This window comes from Megascapheus bottae, chromosome 10, assembly GCF_031878675.1.
Source record: "Megascapheus bottae isolate mThoBot1 chromosome 10, mThoBot2.hap1, whole genome shotgun sequence".
NCBI lineage: Eukaryota > Metazoa > Chordata > Mammalia > Rodentia > Geomyidae > Megascapheus > Megascapheus bottae.
This window is the reverse complement of record NC_143518.1, coordinates 51310844-51333496: the sequence shown is the minus strand read 5'-3', so window position 1 is coordinate 51333496 and position 22653 is coordinate 51310844. Positions and strand designations below refer to the sequence as shown.

Sequence of the window (22653 nt, the reverse complement as noted above, 5' to 3'; positions counted from 1 at the left end):
GAGCTTTTAGCATAAAGGGGTGTTGGATCCTGAGACAGGTAGTGTTTAAAACAACATGCACTCTCCATGCTGAGTTAGGCCTGGGTGTAGACCAGATATCAGGGAGCCAGGAAGTGACATTTAAACTGACATCTCCATAATGTATCAGAGGGAGCTATGTCACATTTCAGCACTGTGAAAAACAGAGGCAGATAGGAGGAGGGGAGCGCTGAGAAATCTCAGTGCAATCTAAGTGTAGGTGAGGGGAAAGGTCCAGGAGATGCTGCTGAGAGAGGGCACCAAGTGTAAAGAGACCTTCAGCTCATCACATCCTGAAAGCAAGAGAGAAACTTTGGAGGGTTTATGAGCAGAGATATAATGTGAATGAACTTATATTTTTCTGAAATATAAGAATATAAGAATGGAGGTAGAGCGCTATGATGGCAGGAGGAAATAATAGAATCCATTAGAGTGAGGGGACGCCAGGCACGGTGGCTCACTCCTATAATCCTAGCTACTCAGAAGGCTGAGATCTGAGGATCGAGGTTCAAAGTCAGACTGGGCACTAAAGTCCATGAGACTCTTATCTCCAATTAATCACCAGAAACTGGAAGTGGTACTGTGGCTCAAGGGGTAGGGTGGTAGCCTTGAGCTGAAGAACTCAGGGTCAGCGCCCAGGCCCAGAGAAGAAGCAGAAGCAGGAGAAGGAGGAGGAAGAGACAGTGGAGGCGGCGAGGTGAAGGGAACTGCAGGCAGTGGAGACACTTGAGTAGTGACCAAGTTCAGATTCCATCCATAAATAAATTAATATTTCAATTGATACACATTAATTGTACATGCTTCAGGGGTATGCAGAGTATTTTAACACAAGTCTACAATGGATGATGATGAACTTAGGGTAATCTGCATATCCATCTCCTCAAATATTTATCATTTCTTTGTTGATTTGGGGGAGAACACTGTGCTGAGAACATTCATAATACACTCTTATTTTTTCATAATAGTCTCTGCTATTTTGAAATCTACAGTAAACTGATTAACAGGTTCAAAATTATAATTTAGAAAGAATAAGTATAGCATTATACTCTAACAAATCTAGTATTATACAGCACAGTTGATTAACAATAGACTAAAGAATATATTCTGATTAGAGACAAAGATGCCAATCTCTTTTCTTTAAGAGGGAATATAGCTTAGGTTGTAGGGCTTGCTAAGCAGCACTTACTTTCCCACTTAGGTCTCCCTCCAGCCCCCTGAGCATATTTTGCTTATAGAACTAACATGATATACTTATATACTGAACATAAGACATTTTAAAAGAGATATATAAAGTAATATTTACTACTAGGCACTTATAGTGTGACTGGCTTTGCTAAGTACTTCATTTTTCTAACTCTCTCTCTCTCTTTCTCTCTCTCTGTCTCTCTCTGTCTCTCTCTCTGTCTCTCTCTCTGTCTATCTCTTTGTCTCTCTCTTTGTTCTCTCTCTCTCTCCCTCTCTCCCTCCCTCCCTCCCTCCCTCTCCCTCCTCTCCCTCTCCCTCTCCCTCTCCCTCTCTCTCTCTCTCAGAAGTGGATCTGTGATTTGAGTGGTAGAGTGCCAGCCTTGAGCAAAAAATCCAGGGAGTGGCCAGGTCGGTAGCTCACACCTGAAAGGTTGAACTCTAAGAATCAAGGTTCAAAGCCAGTGCAAGCACAAAAGGAACTGAGACTCTTATCTCCGATTAACCTCTAGAAAATGGAAAATGGGGCTTGGCTCAAGGGTAGGGCCCTAGCCTTGAGCTGAAGAGCTCAGGAACAGTGCCTAGGCTGAGTTCAAGCCCTCCTACCCTTAAAAAAAAAGAATGAAGGAAAAAGAAAAGAAAATACTTGGAGTATACTTCACTATGGCACTAAAAACAAAAATGCAAACAGCTGATTGACTTGGGAAAGTGAAATGAAATTGACCATACCAGTACACTGCCCAAACAGTGCTTAATCCCATTGGAGGACTCAAAAAACATCCCTACTCTCCTCTGGGAGTCTTCATTCTTCCTTTAGCAGGAGGCCCAGGGAGCGCGTACTCTCTGGGAGTGGAGAAGGGGGGCTGTCTGAGGCCTAAAGGTACTCAAACTGCCAAAGTCTGGGCAGAGTGATTGCTAAGTATCTCATACCATAAGGCTCCTTCTGACAAACAAGACTTCTCCAGAGGTGCAGATTTAATTTGAGTTCTCATCTCTCCAAGCAGATCGCCACTGAGGGGAAGCATGTATATGTCATATCAGAACTGTACTCAGTAGCTCAGAACCAAGATTAATTCTCCAGGTGACTTCACATGTAAATATTTGGTTTCCCCTGAGTTGGGTTCTGCCAGCCGGTGCTGCCAGTGAATGGAGCTTTGGCATGGAGATAATGTTTTATTCATGGCACCTATCCCAGAGCCCAGGAGAGCACTGTTAGAGAAGGGGAGGCAGGGAGAGAATCTGAAGTCAAGGAATCAGAATGCTGAGCCACTGGGCATTTCCATCACTCTTCCTGTCTTCTGTCCTCCATTCCTCCCATGGAGGGAGGGAATCAGCTCTGAGACACTGCAGCTTTCCTAACTAGCTTGCCTTCTCTGTGTCTGGCACTGAGGACAATCCTATTCCTCCAGGGCCTCAAGGCCATAGGAAGTCATTACTGGAGAGGCTTAGTAACTTCCCCCACTCAGGCAGCACAACGTCAAGGCTATGACAGGGCCATCGGGCAGCCCTGTACTCCTCCCTAGCTGAGCATCTTCTGGAACTTGAACTCCTCTCATGAAGTCTTCTTCACTTTTGAACTTGAATATGGCCTTTTAGGAGGAACCCACAAGCTGTTTGTGTCTGGCACCATGCCTGACACAGGCACGTGCTCCAAACCTGTTGGTCGCCATCTTGATGCTGTTATGACAGTAGCAGCAAAGGAAGAGATATGGTAATCTAGAAGGTCAGGATCCAAAATACCTGAGAGGTTATGTAGTCTTGAAGATCACTGAGTTGACATGGGTTATAGGCGCAGAGAGACACATGAAACTGAGGATTTCAGTACAACCAACCTCACGCTCATCATCACTTGTCATCACCAGTCTGCCCTGGAATGGAAGCTGAACCAGGGAAAGGCATGGAAACACACACTGGTTCACTCCTCCGTAATTGCCTGCCATGAGCCCCTGCCAGGAATAACAATTGTCCTGGCCCGGATGGACTCTGTAGTGAGTTGCTAGCATTGAGTGCCTGACTAGTCCCTTTTCCATCTCCACCAGGAACTGGGGCAAATTCCAGAGTCTTCCAGGAAAGCAAGATGGCAGGGAGGAAGAAGGAGGGGAAAATACTGATTGTGCTGTCTCCCATGGGCAGCGGCCCAGCGCTGCCGGGAGGATGAAGAAGATCCTTTCCAGACAACCAGACTTATAAAGGCATTCTAGTGCCTGGGAACAACAACAACAAAAAAAAAGAACTCCAGGGCAGAGATCAAAATTCCTTTCTGCTCCATCAGCTGCCAGGAACCCACAGGACCTATAGCCATTGTTGAGAGCCGGAGGAACAGAAACAACAGACGCAGTTTGGGCAGGTAGATGACAACACCAAAGACTAAGCATGGCTCCGACTGATTTCCTGCCCATCTGAGAAATTAGAATATGTTCATTTGACCACATCCTACATCCTTCTTCCTTCCAGGGCATGTTTTAAGTTTAAAAGGGGGACGGTGACAGTCAAAAACAAAACAAAAACAAAAGCTCGGTTTAAAGTCCTTTTCTTATGAATAGGGACAATCAGTAAAATGAATCTGGCCTCTTGTCCTCATCCCTTCACCAAAATCACATCCACACTTACCGAAGGCTGTTGTAAAGCCTAAGTAAGATATTGCAAATATTTGTTCTTAATAGGACCAGATGCTATAAGGGATTGTTTGTGGTCATTATAGCAAATATGTAAAGATAATTCATAAATGAACAGCAAATAGAAAGTCCACTGAATTTTTTCTCCATTCTTTCAATACTGCTGAGTCTTTTCTCTCTTCTTTCCATACCAACAAGCTTTCTGCACTTTACTGAAAGCATGTAGAAAAATACAATGTTAAAGAATACGAGGAATTTATACTCTCCATTTTGCAGGTTGGAAAGTAGATGTTTAATGAGGTACCTAGCTGGTACTTTGCTTATATTAGTTGCTGACTAAGGCAGGAGCTCTTAATCAGTATTCCCCGGATGTATCTGTGTGTCTGATGAGTGAGATCACCTAAGTCCTTGTTGGAAGTTCCATATACGAGTGCTCTGCAATAGATCTGAGATGGGGGCTGGGAACTGACAACATCATGGAAAAGAGGGCACTGGAGGGGGTGGGAGTAAGTTGATAATCTTTAAAGGAATGACAAAAACTGAATGATTAAGATAAATCCTTTTTTTTGCCAGTCCTGGGCTTGGGCTCAGGGCCTGAGCACTGTCCCTGGATTTTTTCAAGGCTAGAGCTCTACCACTTGAGCCACAACACCACTTCTGGCTTTTTGCTACATATGTGGTACCGAGGAATCGAACCTGGGTCTTTGTGCATGCTAGGCAAGCACTCTACCACTAGGCCAAACTCCCGGCCCAAGATAAATCATTTTAAGGCAATATGTTCAAATAGTATTTTATTTTTAAATGAATGTACATTAGTATTATGAGGAGATAATCCCATAGATGTGAGAGATGTATTTTGAACAGGTTTACTCCTTTTTCAAATAGCTCTAGGTGGATATAAATGTACAACATATACTATATTACATACTATATATAACTTTAATTTCCTGTAATGATGATAATAACATACAATAGTTTATATAATACATAGTGCTTTAATTTTCTTCATTCCTCAGGTGTCATTTCCCCTCCCTACTCCTATAGATCTACCACTGTCCCATTTTTACATTCACCCATTATTATTAGTATTAATTTGAGGTCTTAGATGAACAAAAGCATGTAATATGGCTTTTTGAGCATGGCTTATCTCACTCAACGTGATGCTCTCCAGTTCCATCCATTTTCCTACAAATAAAATAATCTTTATTTAAAGCTGAGTAATACTCCATGGTGTGTGTGTGTGTGTGTGTGTGTTGTATTTTCTCTGTTTATCAGTTGCTTGGCATTTAGGGCTGATTATTATAATAAACAGATGTAATAAACATGGCTATGTGGCTATCTCTATGGCATATTGATTTACATTCCTTTAGGTATATGTTCAGGAGTGGTATGGCAGAATCATAAAGTAGGTTTATCTTTACATTTGTGAGGAACAACCATACAGATTCCCATAGTAGTTGCACTAGTTAACATTCCCATCAACAACATATGAAGTATATGAGGGCTCGTTATACATCAAATTACATCAGAAATGTGTTCCTTCCAATTACGTCTTGGTCAGCATTGGGTGTTTGTATTTTTGATGTCATTCTGAATCAGTGAGGTATTAGTATTGATTTGCATTTCTTGACCATTTCTTCCTCCATTTATTAGCCATTTGTATTTCTTCCGAGAACTATTTGCTCAATTCATTTGTCTGTGTACTAACTGGATTATTCGTTATTTTGCTGTTTAATTTTCCATCTCTTAGTGTATTCTGGGTATTAATCTTTCATCCATTGGACAGTTGAAGATTTTCTCTATTCTAGGAGTTGTCTCTCAACTCTGCTAATGGCTTCCTTTAATATAACAAAACTGTTTGAGTTAATGTAATCCCATCTGTCAATTCTTGTTCTATCCTGGGCAACTGGAATCCCATTCAAAATATGTATTTTCCAAGGCTTTTCCTTTCTTTATCTGTCATAATTTCAAACTTTTTGATTGTGCATTAAGTTCCTGGATCTCTTTAGAGTTTGTTTCTGTGTAGGGGACCGATGTGGGTAGAGTTTTCAGCTTTCTGTGAGTGGACAACCAGTTTTCCCAGCACCATTTGTTGAAGAGGCTGACTTTTCTCCAATATATAATTTGGGCACTGCTGTTAAAATCAGAGAACTATAGCTATGTGGGTTTATTTGTGGATTTATTCTGTTCCATTGATCACATCTATTTTTGCGCCAGTACCATGCTCTTTTTGTTGTTGCTGTGGCTCTGTGGGTTCATTTGGTATTGTGATACCTCCAGAGTTGCTCTTTTTGCTCAGTATTACTTCTGCTCCTTGGGACTCTTTTATACTTCCCTATGAATTTTAGGATCGGTATTTTCTATTTCTGCAAAGAATGATGTTAGAACTTGGGTGGGCATTGTATAGACTATATAGATTACTTTCAGCAATATAGTAATTTTCACAATATTAATTCTTCCCATCCATGACCACTGGAAGTCTTTTTATCTTCTGATGTCTTTAATTTTCTTTCTTCAAGGCTTCATAGTTTTCATTGTAGAGGTCTTCCATCTCTTTGATTAAATTTATATAGACTTATTTATTTATTCAGACTATTGTGCATGGAATTGCCCTCCTTATTTCCCTCTCAGCATTCAATGTTGATTTATACAAAATCTACTGACCCATTGTCAAATGTTTTTGTCAGATCTAGAAGGTTTGGGGTGGAATCTTTTTGGTTTTGTAAAGGTAAGATCGTACAAATAGGAATGAGTTGACTTTCTTTTCCTCTCTTTTAATCTTTATTTCATTCCTTTGTCTTATTGCTCTGCTAGGAACTCTAGAACTATATTGGATAAGAGTAGGTAAAGTAGAATCCTTGTCTTGTTGCTGAATTTAGAGAGAATTATTTCAGTTTTCCCATTAAGCATAATGTTAGTTATAGGTTTATCAAATGTAACCCTTATTACGCCAAGTATATTCCTTCTAATCCTAGTTTTATCAAAGCTAATCATAAAAGGATGCTGAATTTTATCAAAGGTTTTATTTACGTACTTGAGATGACCATGTGCTTATTGTTCTCGATACTGTTTTTGTACTATAATTACATTTATTGATGCACAAATGTTGAACTACATTCCTAGAATGAAACCAACTTGATTGCAACGTATGATCTTTATAATGTGCTGCTGAATTTAATTTGCAAGAATTATACTGAGATTTTCTGCATTTATAATCATCAAAAGGATGGATTTTTTTGTTGTGTTCTACCAAAATTCCTAATTCCTCAGAGTTCCAATAACTTCTAATTCTTCTCAGTTCATATAAAAAATGTATAATGAACTAAGAAAAGATCAATAACAGTGTTGGGTTATCTGGAAGCTGGGGCAAAAGGGAAAAAATAGTAATACTAATTCTCTCCCTCTTGACTAATCACTTCCCTCTGATTTTTATCATCACCCAAATTTGACAAATTCTGCTGCGGACAGTTGGACTTCTGGTTTTTCTTTTCTCTAGGAGACACATTTTGTTTTTGATTCTTGAAATAATGGCTCTTCATCATTGGTCCTTCAAAAAGGCTGATCTGAAAGCAATCAAAACCTCTGGAGAAAGAACCTAGGGATCTATAACTACCTAGATGGATTCTCAGCCCAGCCAGGTTTGAGAGCTCCAGGCATCCCAGGGAAATCTGAAAGATAAGTGATCCACCTGAGTTGCTCAAGCTCCTTACCTTCTCTGTGTCAATGCCTCTGGACATGGACCAGGTGGACACAATATAGTCCATGACTCGCTCACTCAGTCCTTTAGGCACCTGGTAGAGCTTCAGGAAGTCCCGGACACTGTTGAGCATCTCATGGTACCTGTTGGTGTTGGCGTACATCTGCTGGAAAATGGTCGTCACATTCCCAAAGATGGTGGCATAGAGGAGTGCTGGAGGTAAGGAAAGCAGAAGAAAGAGAAAATGAATGGCTTTTAAACCAGTATCCCAGAGCAGGCCAGTGACCTGAGCTGCCTTTCCTATACAGACTTCCCTGACTCTCTCAGAACTGGAGCAGATCCAAATCAAATGTCTCCTAGCACAAATATGTAGGAGGCCGGACCAAGGTAGATGGGAGCTAGTGTAGCTAGACATGGAGTCCACACCCATGTGGAGAGTGCAGTTGTACCCTTTGAATCTACAGTTCTTATTCCAGAACCTTTGAGGGATTGTAATTGGACTAAAGCCACTAGTCCAGTGAATGCCTAACTTCATACCAATCTAAAATGAAAACATGAACAACCAGTCTTTATGAAGCTCTGCTGGGTGCTAAATACAACGCTTAGGGGATGGGACAGTGAACAAGTTCTGTGACCCTCACAGAACTCACAGTGTAGCGATAAACGCATAAACATGGATGATTAAATAACTGCAAATCTGCAGAAGGAAATGGTAACTGCGGTTTTCACTTATTGTTAAGTCCTAACACAACCATCTGCTATTAGGGGAAAAAAGCATGGATTTTATATGGTGAGAATAAACACAGGTCCCCTTGATGATAAAACAACTGTATACCACAGGTTACTACAATTCCATTTACATTAATAGCTTGAAGGAGGGCCATTATGCTGTTACAAGACTCCATCTTTCATCTCTAAATTCCATTTGCTCTTGAATGCTGAGCTTAAGACCCACTACTCCTAAGAAGTCCTCTGTGACACCCTATCCCCTCTGTCTGTTATGACTAAGGTGATTATGAGCTATTAGGCATATTTCTACAAAGCTCCTATTATACTGTTATGCAACCATACATGACAGAATATATGATGATCACACCGGCAAGTGGATGAGACACTGCTTAAGGCCTGGATGCATCTTTTTCAAAACGTCGTAATCCACAGACTCTAACACTATTCTAATACTTACGTATGTTATATTAGTGAAGTTTATGGTTTTGCTCTTGCTTTCTTAAGTAATTGTTATCAATACACAATAAACTTCATTTACTCAAAATTTATAATTTTATTGACCTCAGCATATGTATATAGCTGTATACACACGGGAATATACCATCACCAACTACAATGAAAACGGCCCATTAATCCACGATCCTCAAATGTCTGCTTGTGCCTCGGTAATTCCTCTACTCCACTTGTGGCCACCCACCTTCCCATCCCACGAAAACATTCATCTCCTTTCTGATACCATATGTTAGCTTATATTTTCTAGAGTTTTGTATTTATGGAACAACATATATGTAGCTAGTTAACAAGCTACTTTAAGATAGAATTGATATACCATAAGTGAATTCAATGAGTTTAAGTATTATTTTCAGAATTATGTATCACTACAATATGTGTCTCCATATGAAGAAATCCTATATATCTATTATCTGTCTTCTAATGCTCCAAATTACTTAGCCAGAGGCAACTACAAATCTACTTTCTGTCTGTATGATTTATATATTCTGGATATCTCCCATAAATTAAAATCACTTGACTAGCTTCTTTCACATTACAGCATATGTTGGTTCTTTCTTTTTTTCATTGTTATGAGAACATCTACTCCATTTCATCTAGCCACTAATTATGTAATGAGTATTTGACTTTTTTCTCCATTTGGGTGAAAAATGCTACTATCAATATTCATATTCAAGATTTAGTATAATTTATTCATACCTATAAATATATAATTAAACATATTGGTCTGGGCCCTATGCAGTATTTACAAATGAATTAACAGAAGTATAGTAGATTCTGTGGAAAGCTCAAATAGTATAATCTTTTAGAAAGACTATGTCACAGCCCAACCAAATCAATACCAGAAAATGGGCAATCCAAGAGGGGGTGGGGCCAAAGAAAAAGGGAAGGGGCAAAAGAGGGAAGAAGGCAGCTAAGAATTCATTGTATATACCACAAAATTAAGAAAAATATGAAAAATGAAGGCGGGAGTGATGATGCTGAAGAGGGGCAACACTGATCAAGATACATTGTGTTCCTAGACTGCGTTGTTACATGGCACCTCCTTTGTACAAGATAATATTTAAAGAAAAATAACCTAGTAAAGCAGGGTGCCAATAGTGCACACATACTATCTTAGCTAGTTGGGAGACTGATAATAGATTACAACTCCAGGCCAGTCCTGTCAGAAATGGCTGCCAGGCCCTTTCTCAACTCAGAGCCAGGAGCAGTGTCGCATGCCTATAATTCTCAGCTACATGTGAATTTGAGATTGGCAAGACTCAGGTTCCAGGTCAGCCAGTCACGAAAAGTCTGCAAAACTCTATCTCAATAGAAAAGAAGTTGTGTGTGGTCACACGCACCTCTCATCCCACTTAAGATGGTGAGCACAGAAAAGGTGGACAGGGTCCATGTATGCACACGCCAGGGGTAAGCAAGACCCTACCTCAAATGACAGGATGAACAAAAAGAGCTAGAGACATGGCTCAGTGGTAGAGTGCCTGTCTGGCTAGCAGGACTCTAAATTCAAATTCTAGTATCACTCCTCCTCCCCAAAGTAAAGAAGAGGAGGAAGGAGAAAGAAGTGGAGGAGACAGAGGAGAAGAAAGAGGATTGGTCATGGTTTAGAGCCATGTTTTACATGGGCTTGCTTCCTTGTTGTCAATGTGTTTGTCCCTGATTCAACAAGCCTGCTAGGCAGTCCTGGTCTAAAGAGTTCCTGCTCCACAACGAGCCAGGGTCACCAGGAAAGAGCACACTTGTGTTTATTATTTTAAGATGGTTACCAAAATGCTAACTTATTTTCAAACTTGGAAAGGCCAGTAGTTTGGCCTAGTTGTAGAGTATTTGCCTAGCATACACTACGATCCGGGTTCGATTCCTTAGTACCACATACATAAAAAAGCAGGAAGTGGTGCTATGGCTCAAGTGGTAGAGTGGTAGCCTTGAGAAAGCCCAAGGAGAGCCCTGAGTTCAAGCCCTAGGACTGGCAAAAAAGAAAGGAAGGAAGGAAGGAAGGAAAGGAAGGAAGAAAGGAAAGCAAAAGAAAGATTGTCACATCAAATTAATAATATGACAAGGAAAATTCCACTGTCTATAATATAAGCAGTAAGTTCAAGGCATTGCCAGGCTGGTCAGACAATCATGACACTACACTATGATTTATGGCTCAAAGCTACTTCTATCCTGATCCTTTTCTGAAACAATTTGGAAGATTACAGGTCCTTAAATGGGCTATATTTGATGATAATCATGATGATGATGATGAAATATACTAAAGTATATTGATAATTAGCAAGAATTTCCCTTCTCTAATTTTGCACAAACTTGCATTGCATGTTTGACATCTTTATCTCTATACAGCATCTGAAATACTCTGAAATTCTCCAAACCTAACAGTGAGTAAGAACATGTAAGACTAGCTACCACCCAAATGCTTATCTGAGTGTGGTGTGGGGAGAAAGGGCAGTAGATGGTAACACTGATGTGCTGAAAAAGTTCAGGCAGAAAGTACCTTGGCTTGTGCTAAATGTGGATGTGTTTAGTCTTTCTACTTTAAGAAAACTGACCAACCCAAGACAAAATACTGATCTGTAAAAGAGAAAATTTCTATGTTTGAACAATTTAGATTTTTTGTTATATCATAGCAGCATTCTTGGGACTCATTCAAACAACAAAAAAGGAATATTTTCTGCTCTTTAATTACAAATAGATATACAAAATTAGGAGAGGAGGGCAGACAAAGTTTTTGCATTCCATTAAAAAAAGGTAGACATTTTTGTCTAAATTATAAACAATTGCAGTTCAAATAATTAAATGGCCAATACATATTTTCAAATCCTTACAACCTGCCTTTCTTTTTTCCTCTTTTTTTCTTTCTTTCTTTTTGAGGGGGGGCTTGTCATGGGGCTTGAACTCGCCCTGGGTGCTGTCCCTGGCTCTTCAGCTTCAAGGCTGCAGCTCTACCCCTGGGCCTAGGTGTTGTCCCTGAGCTCTTCAGCTCCAGGCTACTGACCTATGGTTGAGCCCAGCCCCACTTCCTGTTTTCTAGAGGTTAACTGGAGATTAGATTCTCAGGTCCATTGTTGCTCAGGCTGGCTTTGAATCCTGATCCTCAGATCTCAGCCTCCTGGGTAGCTAGGATTATAGGCATGAACCACAGCTCCCCGGCCAACCTGCCTTTATTTTCACCTAATTTCCTGTTGTGAAGAAGCAATGACTTATGATTTTATTAGATATTTATCTCTATATTTGAACATTAGGTAGCTTAAATTGCTATCTCCTGATATTTCTTTTTTAATTTTTTTATTTTAATTAAGAGAAGGGTTACATTATATTCGCCAGATAGAAGGTGCATGACTTCACAAACATTGATACCCCTTCTCGTATTTTGTCCCCATTTCCCTCCCCCGACTCCCTCCCCTCATCTTGTTTTCCCTCCTTCCCTATCCTATTTCAAACAAATAAACAAATATATATACAATAAACCAGATAACAAGGTAAGATACTGTAACAATATGAGAATAAACAAGGGATAACCAAAGAGATGATAAATAACATAGTACATTAAGACCAAGAATCACACATTATTTGGCCCTTATTTCCATATCCTGGACGTCCTTTCATTTAGCCTCCTCCTATGTGGCCTTATGTATCTAGGTTTTACCCAATTGTAATCCTCTGCTAGGAAAGTTCAAGGTTTCTACTGATTATGACAAATGAGGGAAACCATTGAGCCTATGTTCCTTTGAGTCTGGCTTACTTCACTTAATATGATTTTTTCCCCAAGTCTTTCTATTTCCTTACAAATGTCTCCTGATATTTCTGTGTGAGGCATTATCTAATCAGTGGGGCTCTAAGAATTTAGCACTTTCCTCCGCACCTCTAAATCCACAATCATTTTGCATGTATCTTTAGTTAAGCATAGTCAGCTAATATCACTCTGCTGTCATTTGGGCTAGGTTACCATATGTGTATATTTGTACATCTAAGTGAAAGGCTTCTCACGGATAAACTACACAGTAGTAAAGCACATTACACTTTTATGCAATGTGTTCTTTCCTCTATACTTAAAATGATCTTTATCTTTTTATTTTCATAGCTTCTTTTTTCACTCAACTCCAAAAATCTCCCAGAGAGATGTGAATCTCTTAATACATTCAAAAGTATTAGTCTGTCAATTTTATTGTTTCAATTTCTCTGCAGGTTTCCAAACTGTTGTATTACCATCTGTGTGGAATCTGTCTCCATTAATAAGTCAGAAATTTGTTTTACTTACTAAGGTTAAATCCCCTTATTAGTAAATCCCATGTCTTCTTTCTTGAGTTACTTTTTTTTAGTAGACATTCTCTAGTAACTCTATTCTAGCTAAGCTAAGTATATAGAATTCAAGATTGGAAATCATCTCGGAAAATTTTTAGAAACATTTCTCTAGTCTTCCCTTGTTCTTAGGAAGTCAAAATCACTCATATCTTTATCCTTCATGTTAAATGTTTCTTCTCTGTAGAAAGTTTTTCCACAATGTTCTGACAAGTCTTACCATGTACACTTTTTTTTAATTTATTTTTTATTGTAATTAGTAAAAGGGTTACATGATATTTGCCAGATAGAAAGTACATTAATTCACATACATTGATACCATTTCACATGTCTTGGTACCCATTTCCCTCCCCCCCCCCCGTCTTGGTTTTCCCCCTTCTACCATGTACACTCTTTATTATGGATCTGTCTTCATTCATTGTGATAAATGTTGAACAAGCCCTTTCAACCTGAAAACTTGGGGTGTTCATGCCAAAGAAATCAGGTTTTCTTGGATTACTTCTTTTGTGATTTCAAACCCTCTACTTCTCTATTCTCTTTCTGTGGGCTTATTATTCAGATGAAGGACTCCTGGATTGCTCTCATTTTTATTTTTTCCTATCCTATTTTCTAATAGTTTATGAGGTTTCTTCAAACTTTATGCTTTTTATTTTATTTTTATTTGTTATTATACCTCTAATTTCCATAGCACTTCTGTTCTCTGAATGTTCCTTTTTAACATCCTACTCAGTTACATGTGTAACATGTTTATTTTCTTAGAAAACGTTTGTGCTGTACATTTTGAAGTGTTCTCCATTCTTGGCTTTTGTTTCTTAATTTGTTTGTGTATATCTCTGCTTTTCCTATTAGAGATATAGGAAACTCCTCCATTACCCACTCTTGTTTAGTAGTGGGGCCCTTGAAAAATGTTTGGTGTGATTGAATGGGAGTTATCACTAGGTGAGAAGCCTAGTGATTATAAGTTTGGTGTAAAAGAGTAGGAGTTGTTAACTGTAGGAGTTCACTGTAGGATAGTGGAGATAGAGCTTAATGTTGAACAACTCACAGTGTCATCAACTTATGATTTTCTCCTTTTGGACTACTGAGATCTCCAGAAATCATGTGTGCAGTGAATGCTGGCATCATTCAGCAGTCAAGGGAAGGTTGAAGCCTCAGCATCCAGTGCATGTACTTTCTCTTGATCTTTGTTTTTTAAAGTATACCTTTGCCTTCCATTATGGTCCAGATTCCCTACCCAAGAGACTAATCCTCAAGAACAAACCAAGTTTTAAAGGAGAGACGTAATGGCTATTTGCATAGACCAAGTGCATGTAGAGGTCAAAAGGCTTCTTAAACACATTTTTTTTTCCAGTCTCCCTTTTCTTAGTCTCACCTTCACTGTCACTTTTATGACACTTATTGCAACTAAGTTTAAGTCTTTGGAGGGCACTGATACAACGTTAAATTATTTCAGATTTTCCCTCTGTCACCTTAGGGCTCAGCTTTATTGGTTTTTTTACCAATGATTGCCTTCTAGTTTTCATGTGTTTTATTACCTTTCTCTTTGTCTTTATGGATTTATGCCTTGAGAAAAACTTCCTTTTGCTGTTACTTCAATGATTTTCACTGGTGAATAGATATATAGGTGTGTGTTCAGCCAGCCAGTTTTAACAGCAGCAATATTAATGGTCGACAAAGGCTTTAAGGAATGACTGTTTTGACCCACAGTGACATGGGAAAGTGAAAAATACTTTCAGAATCTTCAAAATCAAGAGCTCAGAGCAAAATGGTAACCGTGCCTTCAAGGGAAGGATGATGGTTATTCAGCAGATGAGGAAGCTGAAGTATCAGATGAGGAGAGTGGATTCAATGAAGCTAGAGTGGATGATCAAAAGTTACAGCAAAGTGAACCACTCAAGGCCTGTCAGTGTTTGGGGCTTCCCTCTCGCAGTGTCTGAGTTAATAGATTTCGGATGAATCCTAGGCAATATCCAGGCAATGCTGTTTTAATCAATTGGGAATTTTGAGAAGCAAAACATAGACGGATAATGTTTCAAACCCAAATAATTTCATATTTGGGTAAATTTTTAAATTCTTAATGTTTGCACATATATATATACAATGAATTATCTTGGGTTTTCAAGGCGACAACATTGGGACATGGAGAAACTCTTAAGAGGTGAGGCCTGGTGGGACATGGTTAGGTTATTGGAGTATTCCTTCATGAGTATTTTCACATAGACTTGAGCTCAATGTTATTTTCTCTTTCAGTTAATTGTCCTAGAGTCAACTGTCAAGATATTTGACACATATCCTTAGGACAGTTGCCTAGAAAAACAGTTTGAATGTTTTCTTTTAATCGAATAATTGTATAGATAAACTCAAAATTTATAATTATAAAACACATTGAGGTGCAGAGAGAGATGTTTTGAGCCAAGCTCATTATATGGTACACAGAGGCCCTCAAAGAAATCTAAAACCCAGCTGGTGCTGGTGGCTCATCCCTGTAATCCTAGCTACTCAGGAAACTGAGATCTGAGGATTGTGGTTCAAAGCCAGCCCCAGTACTACAGTCTCTGAGATTCTTATCTCCAATTAACCACCAGAAAATCAGAAATGGTGCTGTGGTTCAAGTAATAGAGCACTAGCCTTAAGCTGAAGAACTCAAGGACAGCGCCTACGCTCAGAGTTCAAGCACCACAATTGACAAGAAAAAGAAGAGGAAGAGGAAGAAGAAGAGGAAGAAGAGGAAGAAGAAGAGGAAGAAGAAGAGGAGGAGGAGGAGGAGGAGGAGGAGGAAGAAGAAGAAGAAGAAGAAGAAGAAGAAGAAGAAGAAGAAGAAGAAGAAGAAGAAGAAGGAAGAAGAAGAAGAAGAAGAAGAAGAAGAAGAAGAAGAAGAAGAAGAAGAAGAAGAAGAAGGAGAAGTCTAAATCTAAATCTAAAATGCTAAAGACTTTGACATATCAGTTAAAACACTGACTAGTGATTTTGAGTGAAACTCTTCATGGCTAAGGCAGGGCTCATGAGGGGGAAGTATAGCGAGGAGGAGTGAGACCAGGAAGGATTAAGGCCATGAAACCAGACTTCATCCTTCTATTTCATTTGGTCCATATGATGACATATTTAATTTGGTAATGCAGTGTTTGGGGTCTGTCCCGTGGCAATTGCTTTTGCAGATTCTTGTGTGATAATGACGGAGCATGTTTTCATTGGCATGGTAACTGACAATGAACTTCGAATTACTTAATTGCTGTGACTAAAATCCATAGCTGAGACTCTTCTAGGCAGGAAAGAGTAGTCACAAAGGGAAGAAAATGAAAATGAAGTAAGGAAGTGTCTACTACCGTGCTTGTTGATCAGTTCAGCATGAGAAGAGGACACATGGACTTTGTGCTTTGGAGATTTTAAAGTAAGTGCCATTTAGAATCCTAGTTCAACCTCCCCACCTCAGGATAGTCATTTATCCTCTTCGTATATAACAGAGCTCACAATTGCCTTATAGTTGTACTTTTAATAAACAGGGTGATATATATTAAAATGCTTATCACACAGTATGTGGGGTATGATAAACACTCAATGAATCACAGTAGTTAATACCAAGATAGTTTCAGTTTACCGATAACCCACTTTTTTCCAGTTATTACTAACAATGCTCTTTCTCTAAAGTAATCATCTTAATTCACAGAGCATCAACTGAAGACTTGAATAAGTCATATACCATACTAACCGCATTGTAGAAAGGGAATATTCCAGGATCTGAGGAGAAAGGAGCCTTTATCGAGCTCTAGTTTCCTCATTTCTGAAAAGGGAAAGAACCCTCCTCTTCAAGGTTATGGGGATGATGTGATGAATCTTGACAAATTCTACATACATTGCTGATTTGGGATAGAGCCACAACAAACCACAGTTTTCATTTCTGAACTTCCTAGTGTGCAAATCTGTTCATCTGTCATCCCGTCTCTGGTCCCCTCATCTCTAGGATGTGACTGGATGTTGCCACTGTGGTATGCTGGCCTGTGATTTTCCTTAAATAAAAAGATTTTCTGATGTAGAGAAGTTGTGGTGGGATCATTTTAGGGGTATCTTCTGCCGCATTCACTAGGTGCTCAACAAAATTTGTTGACAAAGGATTGGAAGGCCTATTTCAGAAAAGTTAGGTTGTTCACGTTCAATTGTCCATGGCCTTCTCAAAGAGGATAGTCTTATAATATCAGAATCACTGGGTCCACTCTAGATCCATTTTGTAAGAATCTTTGAGTGTAAGGCCCAAATGTGTGTTAGTCTATGTGTTGTGTGTTGTTCAAAATCTCCGGGTGACTTTGAGGTCTATTAAAGCATTGTTCTGTACCACACTACTTCCCAGTGCTTCCCCAAATAGGTTTTTTTTTCTTTTTGTTTTTTGGGTTTTTTTTTTTTTGCAGAATTAGGGTTTGAACAAGTTCTTTTGCTTGTGAGGCAAGCAGTCTACTATTTGATCCATGCCCCCAGCCCACCATGGCCTTTAGTTATAATGTCCTATCCCAAGCTGGGAGGACTGTCAGAAGGAAAAATAAAGATACTGTGCCTCTCCAAGAATGCAGATGGCTCTAAACATGGATAGCACAATGACAATGAAGCTAGGAAAGAGAATACAATCCTACAAATCAGTTACATGGCCATGCATGGAAATTCAGTGGGAGTGAATTTTCTACTAACAAATACTTACCTCTGAATTTTCTACTATTCCTTCATATCTCCTCAATTTGATCAGCCACCAACCTTGGGCTCAGAAACTATCCCCATCACACCAAATGTAGAATACAAAACATATCTGCCTTCTCCTATTTTATAACAAGAAAAGCCTGAAAATTCATATTTAATATCCTGCTAAAAATAGCACACATTCCTACGCCACATTCAAACTTGGCCATGTTAGTGAATGTCACTTAACAAGCACAATTCTTGCAGGGGAGACAGAAGGTTATTTTCAGCTACTTCACATCTGTGGAATAAAACAACAGCTCTGGCTCCACAGTACCCCATTAACAATGCAGCCTGCACCACCTCATTTCAACCGGCATTTTAATAGCACCACAGATAAAAGCACAGCAATTTCCACAGGCAATTACTTCTGCAAATGAATCAAGAAGGTCAGACACAGGTTGGAAAGGTCTTCAGATAATTTGCTACTTTTGTTTGTTTTGTGCTTCTTGAGTTGAGGCTAGCAGGGAGATGACCACTTAGGGACAACAGTGCCCAGGGTGAAAGGCAGACTGGTTTGAAGGTTTAGGTTCCTGTTTTCCTTCATGATTGGAGCCTGAGGTTTCCACTTCTTCAGTGAATCATCCAAGAGAATCTAATTAGTGAAGCCATTTACAATAGCATATAAGTTTCAAAGCTGTTTAACCATGCATGGTACCTTTACATTAATTTTCCAAAAGTAGTCGTGTCTATTCTTAAGTTATAAGCTCTCACTAAACTCCAATTTCTTCTATGTCTCAAAACAACAGTAAAAATGGACATTTTTCCCGAAGATATCACTGTCATGATGACCAAGTATCTTGGGACATAACAATGACTGAACGCAAGACAGTAGCTTTAAAAAAAAATGATCCCTTTGGCTCAGTGCTGCTGCTCATACCTGTAAGTCTACCTAGACAGGAGGCTGAGAGGTAAGGGATAAGCATAAGAAGCCACCCGAGGAAGGAAGAAAAGTCTAAGGAACTTTATCTAATTCGCCAGCATAAAGCTAGACTAGAGGTGTGACTCGAGTAGTAGAGTAAGCAGAGTGAGAGCCTCTGGTTCTAGTTCAAGCCTTGGTACTGACAAAAAGAAAAAAGAAAGGAAAAATAGCCTCTTCCAATGAAAATACTGGGAAGAAATGAAACTCCCTTTATCAGCTGACAACTTTGATCACAATGTCTCTACTCTGTGTTAATTTTTCCTTAAGAATAATCATCCATCTCAGGTTTTCAAAGGAGAATTGAAGTCATTTGGCTGCTACACGACAGTCAGGCATAACACCTCTCTCCCCATTGCCCTAATAATTAGCCAGCATGATAGAACCCTACCACACAGAATGCCAAATACTCGAGATCTATTATTATTATGCTATTCATGCATAAGTGAATGTCCCTCATCTCGACTATGGTCCTGAAGCTGATTCTATTGTTGAATAGTAGAAAGGCAGATGGCTTCTCGCTTGGGCATAGAAGACCTACACTCTTGTCTTATGAAGGAATGGAGGAATGATAATAGAAATAACAAGCACAGCTAATTTTTGTGTAGTTCTTAGCACATATAAGCCATTGTTCTGACTACTTCACATACATGAAGCACATGAATGCAAGATTCTGTAGTGACAAAAAATTGAGTCAGAAATATTTTAAGAGACTTCTCCAACATCACACAACCAATACAAAACAGATGGAAAATTCATACTTGGGCAAGCTGGCTACTCAGGCAGTCAATTGCTACACCAAATGCCTATCTAAACACTAGGCATATATGCCCAATGTGCACTTGATACTGCTCTAGTATTTCTATAGATAGTGACTCATGAAAATCTCATAGCCACCCTGTAGGTCAGGGGCTATCATTAAACTCACCTGCAGATAGAATATGGAGCTCAAGGAACTTAGCCAGAACCAGATTCAAACTCAGAAGGCCATGAAATTGTACAGCAGAGTTTTCCAGCCTCAATACCATGACCTGTGGGGTTAAATCTTTCCTTGTGATGGGGATGGTTTTGTGCATTACCCAATATTTACTTGCATCTCTAAGGTCTACTTACTACATGCAAACAGCATGTCCCCGCTGTGAGATGAAAAATGTCTCTCAACATCGCTGGATGTCCCCTGAAGAGCAACTTTGCTCCCTGTTGAGAATCACATCTCTATACTTTGCTGTTGTTCGTTGATTAAATAAGCCTGTCCAATGAGGGAGTTAGATTAGAAACAGGACTCACTGGGGTCCTGAATTCATTTGTGCCACAGTATATGACTATGATTATGAATTGTGACTATGGAATTGGAAAGAAAAAGGAGAGTTCGTGATATACCAAGTATGCTTTGTCTTTTTCATCTTCATGCAGTCATACAATTCCTACCCAGTGGTAATGCCTAGAAGTGACTTTGGACTTCTTGTACCTCAAATATGTGTCCCACAAAGATTTATTCAGACAGGAACTAATTCTCTTGTTGTGACTCACACCTTGAGTCTCTGTTGCTTCCCTTCTATGCAATCTGACACATTGTATGGGAGAGCTTTGGAGATACATGGTGACAATCCCAGCACCATGAACCATTTGCTGTGTAACTTTGTGCCATGCAGCCTCTCTCAGCTCCTTTTCTCAACTGTAAAATTAGGATGATACCATGTGCCTTACTGTAGAATTTTGCTGACAATTAACTGTGATGATCCATCCCATCCCATTTTCACATTCTATTCTACTATGGCTTCTTTGTGGTGAACAATATACCTACACTACCCAACCCCCCATATTTGGGGCTGCCATCAGGCCATATTCAAATCATCAAGAGAACTTTTTATAAGAGTTATATTTTCCGGCCAGATGCAGTGGCTCACTCCTGTAATCCTAACTACTCGGGAGGCTGAGATCTGAGGATCAAGGTTCAAAGCCAGCCTGGCACAAAAGGACCTGAGACTCTTATCTTCAATTAACCTCTAGAAAATGGGAAGTGGGGCTTGGCTCAACAGTAGGTTGGTAGCCTTGAGCTGAAGAGCTCAGATTGAGTCCAAACCCCATGGCCCACACACACAAAAAAGTTATATTTTCCTACATTTACCTGAATCCAGGGGAGAAGTAAGAAAAGGGTAAACAAGTGGCTATTCTTTCAGGCACCATTACCTCATCCTCTCTGTTCAGCCTCATACTTAGTCTACATGTCACCACTGGATGCCCAGTTCTGAAAAAAAGTTTGGCTACATTCAAAGATTTAAAAAAAATGTTTAAGGAAAAGAGTGTGATGCCCTCATGAAACAGATTATAAAGCAATAGGCTGAGCCATGCTAACTGGGTACTGGTGATTTCTTTAAAAATAAACAAAAGAAAAAAATGCAGCTAATGGAAGTAATTACTAAGCTAGTGGGAAAAGGTTTTCCTAGTTGAGAAGAAATAATCCTAGGCTACCTTCAGATTTTTAGAGTCTAAGAAAATGTCACACACTGATATTTTTCTTCTTTTCTTGTTTGGAAGAAGAAAGATCTAAGGAACAGTGTGTAGACAAAAAGGGAATTTTAAGCATTCAGGTTTGAAAGGTCATAATTTTTCAGGAAGAAAGATGTCTAAGGAGGGAAAGCCAAGTGGCTGGGAGAGAGTAGAAGCTTCACAGGCATCAAACAGATGTGTTGTGAGCAGCTCCTATGACATCTTGGACAGACTTTCTGCCCTGAGTCATTGGGGCTTTACCACAGTCAAGGTTATCCTGAGAGCAGAGGGGGGAAAAGAAAGTTAAGCCAAGCAGTGATTAATATGTTGTGCTTGAAGGTGAAGGGAAGAGATAAAAATCATCAAAACTCAAGTCATATTTTGTTATTTACAGTAATAAATTTACTCCTCCCCCAGATAACAGCAACCAAAATAAACCTTGGCTACTACACTTCTGTTAATACTTCTGTTATTATTGTTTCTGTTTTTTTTAAATAGATGAATCACAAGTAATAAATTCCTCCCACTTTCCTATATAGTGTCACCAAAGAGCAGTTGACTCAGTGAAAGCTACCAAGGACAGTAAGACGTGTGTTTAGAAAAATGTCCACTTATTACACCCAACTTTTAGGACCATGAGTTTTTAAAAGAAAAGACATCTGGCCACTAGATTGTTTATTCCTGCCATTCCAGGAAGACATGAAGACAGAAAGGAGACACCTACTAGGTGCAAAAGCCACATTGGAAATAGATCCTCTAGTGCCAGTTATGCCTACAGATGACAGAAACACTACCCAATGTCTATCCACAGATTGAGGGGCCTAAGTGTTAGATACAGAATAAGATCAGTAGAAAAGGCAAGAATAAGCAGGGACAGAGGCCACACACCCTGCCCCAAAGAACTATTAGAAGATCACCACAGAGGCCAGATCCAGCCACCTGGCTAGGGCTTTTCTAACCCTTCCCACAGCGGGTCAGGCAGAGTGGCATGTCCCATGTGGGAATACATGGGAGGCTTCTGCTGGTACCACACTGCATCTACATTATTAGATATCTTCATACCAGCAGCTATCAGGCATGAGAGACAGACAGATGAACAGGACAGTATTCTGGTCCTCCAGGAGCTTATGGTAGAAAGGAAAGGAAACTAATGAGTTATGAAAAGTGCTACAATAAAAAGTTTTAAGATAATAAGAAGGAGCATGAAACTGACTCCATTTGAGGGACTGAGTAAAGCAAGGTCTCAAAGATGAGAGAAATCTGGACTTCTTTCTCGAATTACTCTAATTTGGCATGAGGGTTCAGTGGAAATTTCCAGCAAAGTATATTCCATGTATAATCCATAGGAGACAAGGAACTTTCTTGTTTGAATAGCTGCAAATTTCCCAACGTGGATGAGGCCCAGAAGTAGGAGAGGAGATGCACACGATAAAAGGCCTTTACGTGTTATCCTATAAGCAGTGGGGGCTCCTTAT

General features: G+C 39.5%; 1 protein-coding gene across 2 annotated transcripts in view; it reads right to left on the bottom strand.

The window, feature by feature from the left end:
• Positions 1 to 22653, bottom strand: part of LOC150058436 (voltage-gated delayed rectifier potassium channel KCNH1) — a 301331-nt gene that overhangs the window by 83453 nt on the left and 195225 nt on the right. For both annotated transcript variants that reach the window (XM_090341256.1, XM_090341257.1), the window contains exon 8: positions 7526 to 7725. In XM_090341256.1, the coding sequence (XP_090197382.1) occupies positions 7526 to 7725 (200 nt within the window). The remainder of the gene's footprint in view (positions 1 to 7525; positions 7726 to 22653) is intronic.